Here is a 6,702-nt window from a genome sequence, read left to right as displayed (position 1 = left end):
GATAGATAGATAGATAGATAGATAGATAGATAGATAGATAGATAGATGGATGGATGGATAGATAGATGGATGCATAGATAGGCATACAAATAAATAAACAACAAACAATGCCTATCAGAACCACTTAGCTGATTGGTTCTTCTATGTTATAAAGAGCCTGGCCCCTGAGGTGAGGATTTCTTTATGAGAGTAAGAAAACAGACGGTGTTTTTTCTTAGAGTCTTAGAGTCTATACTATCACCACAATGTCACAGAGGAGTGTCTGGAGGACCTTACCAGTCATAGGGAATCCTTCCTCAACTTGGGCCATGTTCTGGATGCACTTTATAACAGGCAAACTCCTTTGCTGAGTGTATGTCTCTGAATTATACCTCAAACAATAATGATAATGATTTTCTAATCAACGTATGTGGTCAGTGAACATGGATATCTCTGCAGTGTAGCTTTTTACAGGACTTTATGTAATTTTTACATACGTTTGAGGGGACACCTCATTGGAGGAGAGCTGTGTTTCTTTTTTAAAATGCACTTGATTCAATAATAATAATAGTTGGCATTCATTTAGTGCTTTAACATTTACAAAATGGTTTAGAAATATCCTATTTTTATCCTCACAACAACCCTAGGAGGAGAGTGCTATCATTATCTTCATTTTATAGCTAAAGAAACTGAGGCAGAGTGAGGTTAAATGAGTTGCCCAAGTTCACATAGCTATTGAGAGTCCAAAGCAGAATTTGAAATCAGGTCTTCCGGACTTCCAATTAAAGTTCTATCCACCATGCCATCTAGCTACCTGTAGAAAAGAAAATGTGAACTTAAAAGCTCTCCTCCAATGAGGTGTCCCCTCAAACGTATGTAAAAATTACATAAAGTCCTGTAAAAAGCTACACTGCAGAGATATCCATATTCACTGACCACATACGTTGATTAGAAAATCATTATCATTATCGTTTGAGGTATAATTCAGAGAGACATACACTCAGCAAAGGAGTTTGCCTGTTATAAAGTGCATCCAGAACATGGCCCAAGTTGAGGAAGGATTCCCTATGACTGGTAAGGTCCTCCAGACACTCCTCTGTGACATTGTGCTGATAGTATTAGAAGTTATGTCGATGTATAATCTTACAAAAATAAATGTTGAAAACTGCCTTTACATATAATTGGAAAAAACAGAATACTATTAAGTGCCAAAAAAAAGTTATGTTGACCCAGCATCCCATTGTTGCCAGTCCTACTTATCAACCGGTGTTGGGCGAGGCTGTGGTGGTGAAGGAGACACCAAGTCTGCAGTTTGTTGTCACATACCCTTCCCTGCAAATTGTCACATTCTTCCTATCTTGAGGAGGAATTGAGATGCAAGCTCCCAATCTCTTTTGCTGAGGTGGACCTATCTAAATTGTTTTAAGTTAACTATATAAGCTTGAAGCTACTGCTGATACTCAGTGATCAGGCAGTTAACGTGTGGCTACCTTGATGTACTTATAGTAAAATCCTTTTAATTTAAGTTAATTCTCTTTGTCTTGAGTTTTTCCCTGTTAATCAGAGCGAAAGCCCAATGAAGAATTTTCCTTTCAACAATAACAAGTCCCAAAACATTAAGGAGTCTGCAGGATGAGATCGATAATGATTCAAAAATGTTCAAGCTAACAAAACAAGTGGCTGAAAATGTCTACAATTCTTTTTCCAGACTACAATTTATGTTTGGATGCGCAAACTAGAGAACTTGTTGCTGTCATTTTTGTTCAGTCATTTTTCAGTCGCGTCCAACTCTATGGAACCCCATTAGGGTTTTTCTTGGCAAAGATACTGGAGTGGTTTGCCATTTCCGTCTCTAGCTCATTTTACAAATGAGGAAACTGAGGCAAACAGAGTTAACTGACTTGCCCAGGATCACATAGCTAGTGAGTGTCTGAGGCCAGATTAGAATTCAGAAAGATGAGTCTTCCTGACCCCAGGCCCTGCACTCTATACATTGCACCACCTAGCTGCCATCCTATAGAACTTAGGACACTTCAAAAAGACAATGAGTTGGGCCTACAATTGAACAGGAAGAGTAGCGATGATTTAGTCTTTGGAAAAAGACAACAATTATTTTAATGACTCCCACCTTTTCCCTGAAACAAAGGCCCATCTTTTTGATACCAATATTGTTCTGGTGTTTTTCTATGGCTACAAGTCATAGCATGCTATGGTTCTCAAAGAATTTAAATTGAAGATCAACCAAAGAGCCATGGAAAAGGGCTTACGCGGTGAGCAAGAACACAGTGTCATACAGCACAAAGTAGAAATTACTAAGGAAAAGCAAAAAATTGTTATCAAAGACATATATGAGAAAAAAAGAGGATGGTCACATAACTGACATCCCATGTATTCCACAATTATCCTTGCAATGTCAAGATGATAATAATAATAATGATAATAATAATAGCTAACATTTATATAGCACCTACTATATGCCAGGCACTGTGCTAAGTACATTACAATTATTATCTCATTTGATCCTCACAACAACCCTAGGAGGAAGATGCTATTATAATCCTAGCTGCCTGGGAAAGAGGGAAACCCCTAGCATGTTGAGTACACTCCCTAGGATGAATTTATGGAAGGAAATAGATAAGACTAACACAAAGTGGAAGATAAGGATGAATGAATAAATGATAAAGCATTTGTTAAGTAATATTATATATTCCAAGCAGTGTGTTAAGTGCCGGGAATATGACTATAAAAAGGAAGACAGTGCCTGCCCTCAAACAGCTTACATTCTAATAAGGAAAGATAACATATATGAAGAGGAGGAGGAAGATAACAGCTAATATTTTTATAAAGCTTACTATGCACCAGGAATTGTGCTCATTTTTGCAAATAATTAATTAATTAGTTAGTTAATTTTTATAATACTTTGCAATTATTATCTCATTTGATCCTGAAAAGGTAGGTGCTATTATAATCCCCATTTTAGAGATGAGAGGCAAACAGAGTTTGAGTGACTTGCCTAGGGTCACATAGCTAGTGAATGTCTGAAGTCAGATCTGAACATCTTACTAAGTCCAGGCCTGGTACTCTATTCACTATGCCAACAAATATTTAACACACTTTTAAATTTAATCTCTGTTATTAACAGTTTCTTAATCACTTTGTTTAGTCTAGACAATAAACAAAACAGTAAATTCAAACCCTAATTTGTAGCATTGGCTGATTTCTGTTCTCAGGAGCCAATAGTTGCTGGCACCATGATGTAAGGAAGTGTCAGCTTGGAAAGGAGCATTTTGGATGAGGAATTTATAAGGATAGTGAGTAGAGCCATGAGGTAATTGACTAACAATTTGATTATTCATTTCTATCATTGGAGGAAATACCAATGTTAATGACATCTTAGACCCATTTGAGCATTAAGGAGGAAATCATGAAATCATGGAGCCCCTGCCCCTGAGCTGGAAGGATATACCTGCCAAATGGTAATCCTGCCCCTGTGTGAGGAGCAGTGTGAAGGAGGACGCCTCTGCTCCCCGTAGCAGCTCATTCCATATTTGGACAGCCCTGATTATGAAGAGAGGGGCATTTTCCATATATATTTATACATATATGGAAAACATTTATATATACACATATTGTGTGTTATATATACACATATTGTTGTTCACTCGTTTCAGTTTTGTCTGACTCTTCATGACCCCATCTGGGGTTCTCCTGGCAAAGATACTGAAGTGGTTTGCCATTCTCTAGCTCTTATGTATGTATGTATGTATGTATGTATGTATGTATGTATATGCTTGTACATGTACACATATATAATATATACACTATACATATATTATATACACAGATAATGTGCATATTATATATGTACACTCATACATGTGCACATATACATAGTTATCTTTATATATACATCTAGTATAATATATACATGTGTATATTACATACATTGTTATATATGTATGTATACACATATATACATATACATATTTATATATGTGTGTGTTTGTGTGTGAGTTTGTGTGTATGTATATATGTATCTCCACCCTTCTTTGTATCTTTTCTTGTTTCTGCCTTCTGGAGTCAAACCAAACCACCTTAATCCCTCTTCCACATGACAGCACTTTAAAGGTTTAAACTTCTCTGTCTCTCTTGATTTCCCCAGTTTCTTCTACCCATTTTCATATGACATGGACTCAAGGTCCTTCGCCGTGCTAGTTTCTCTCCTTTAGATGGCGGTCAAGTTTACCAATGTCTTTCAATTGTGACACCAAGAAGTAAAGATGGAGTATGACCAGAACTGACGAGAGAGGGATTATCTTTCGCCTCCTTATTTCTGGAAGCAAGACTCTATTACCTTTATTGGCTGCCACATCTCACTGCTGACTTATATTGAACTTGAATTGCACTAAAACTTCCAGCTCTTTTTCTGACAATGTGCTGTCTAACCATCTGCTTCCATTTTATACTGTGAAGTTGATTTATTGAACCAAAGTATAAGACTTTTATGTTTATTCCCATGGATTTCACCTTGTTAAGTTCAAGTAAAATCAAATAAGGTAATATGTAAAGGTACTTTTTAAACTTTAAATCCTATATAAATGTCATATATTATTGTAATTATGAATCACATCTATGTCTTTCTTACAACATGCATTTCAGACAGTGACCTGTCTCTTTGGTTTTCTTGATATAGCCTCCAGCTGAACAAAATTAGGGATTTGTGTAAGATGAATGACAATGATAAATTGTCATCATCAAAAATTGTTTTTCTGAAATATCATTTCCTCAAATTAATCATCTCATTATTTTATGAGTCACTTAGTTCCACTGTCCTCACTCAAACTGACAGAATTCTCCAGAGAAAATTACTCTTGATGTTGCCCACTTAAAATTAGAATTTCAGAGGGAGTAGACAGAAAAAAGTTTCAAGCATACCTTCTCTGTCCCTCAGCCACATACAAAGACCATTGCGGTAGACCATTTGAGGTTGAAGCAAGCTAGATCTGAACATTCTTTAAAGCCAGCCAGGCTTTTAAGGCACTGACCAGACTGGATTCGCTAGGGAATGCTAAAATGCTTCCAGTTTTCTGTAACACAGGCACTTTTCTGGGCAATTAACAACCCCATCTGGGTCTGAGTTGTTGCTTTTCTAATCATAGTTGACCAACTTTTAAATAAAGTAGTTACCTGGAGTAGCTTTTACATAGCAGACTTCTTTTAAAAAGCAGCCTCCTAGTTTCTTGCACTGGTCTCTTGAGACATTGTAATCACATATGTCAAGAAGGGGAATGTCACATACTGCAACAAACACATAAATACATATTGTAATCACTGAAAACAAAGTCTTGAACTCCATAGAAGCTTTGAATTTTATTCTGGAGGAAGCAGTTACTGGGAAGGTTGTGGGTTTCTGGGGGATTTTTTTGTTGTGTTAATTATGCATCATACAAATCTCACTTTGAAACCAAGATCTGGAATGAATTAAATTTCTGAAGAAAATAATGTCAAGTTAATTATACAGAATAATACACAGTCCTCTAATGATTAAGAAGATAATATATTTCAGTTAAAGAGTGTGCCAAGCATAGTACTCCACAAAGCAAAGTAGAAAACAAAGAACTAATACAATTAGATTGGTGAGTTCAAGTTGTAATGTATAATTAATTCAACATTTAAGCATACAGTAAGTTAAAATTATCAACATGGGCTGTGGATTATTTCAGGATTTTTAGGCCGTGTCAAAAGGACAACAAGTTTTATTACCATTTTGACAAGAAGGAAGAAAGATAATGAATGTGCAAAGCACTGTAGGAGAAGATTAATTAAAGGAAGAAAAATGAACAGAGACACTTCTTGGCAAATGATCATTTTTCAACACATTACAAGGGAAACATTTTTATCCAGAAGGATTTGGTTCCCCAAACTGGGAGTGGGAAACAGTGATTTGGCCTATGAATAAGAAGTCCAAAATGAAGAAACCCTAAGTAAAGCAGCTGAAATGGATTGTCAGAGAAAGGAGCAGGAATAAACACCAGGTCCAGGAAGAGCAAATAGAAGACACTGCAAGAAACTTGTGTAGAGTAAACGACTTTCTCACAAAACAAAACCCATATTAATTTGGTCTGGAACAAAGCATCACTTGTATCAGTCTGGCAGGTCCATGCCAAAATATATCTGGCAGTCTTGACTTCCCTGCACTATGAACCTCCCTTCCCTACACCCCTATCATCATCATCCCAGAAGCTTTGCTCTGACTCTGAACAATTTCCATACAGCACTCCTTTAATCAGTCCTCTCCTCCCTAAAGAATGGTGACTCCATTTCCCTCACATAATTTCATCCCTCCCTCCCAGGTTAGCTGAGTGGCCACAAGACAAACCCTTCAGCCTAGGAGGAGCTTGTCCTAGCTTCTTTTCAGTTACAGATTCATAACCCAGCATCTGGAAGGAATCCTGGGAACAGGCGGTGCTACAGGGAAAGCCATAGAATTCCATTCCCCTTACCTACTTTACCCCTACTAGAGTAAGTAGGAGGATATAGTACTCACCATTAGCTGCTTCACTCATAAAGCAAATTTGTTGTTGTTGTTGTTGTTGTTGATTAGTTGTATCCAACTCTTCATGGCCCCATTTGGGGTTTTCTTGTCAAAGATACTGGGGTGGTTTGCCATGTTTTTCTCCAGCTCATTTTACAGTTGAGGAACTGAGGCAAAGAGGGGTAAGT

The 6,702-nt window shown here is 37.0% G+C and overlaps 1 protein-coding gene across 1 annotated transcript in view; it reads right to left on the bottom strand.

Moving 5' to 3' along the window:
- LOC114046150 (testis-expressed protein 29-like) overlaps positions 1-6,473 on the bottom strand; it is a 20,757-nt gene extending 14,284 nt beyond the window's left edge. Inside the window, exons 1-2 of the mRNA XM_027866403.1 lie at positions 6,359-6,473; positions 5,167-5,277 (exon numbers count right to left, since the gene is read on the bottom strand). Coding sequence (XP_027722204.1) covers positions 5,167-5,277; positions 6,359-6,473 — 226 coding nt within the window. The remainder of the gene's footprint in view (positions 1-5,166; positions 5,278-6,358) is intronic.
- Positions 6,474-6,702: the final 229 nt, after the last annotated feature.

The sequence above is a fragment of the Vombatus ursinus genome, unplaced genomic scaffold (genome assembly GCF_900497805.2).
Source record: "Vombatus ursinus unplaced genomic scaffold, bare-nosed wombat genome assembly UNPS02014781.1, whole genome shotgun sequence".
NCBI classification, from domain to species: domain Eukaryota; kingdom Metazoa; phylum Chordata; class Mammalia; order Diprotodontia; family Vombatidae; genus Vombatus; species Vombatus ursinus.
The sequence above is the reverse complement of the archived record's forward strand: the minus strand, read 5'-3'. Positions and strand labels throughout refer to the sequence as shown.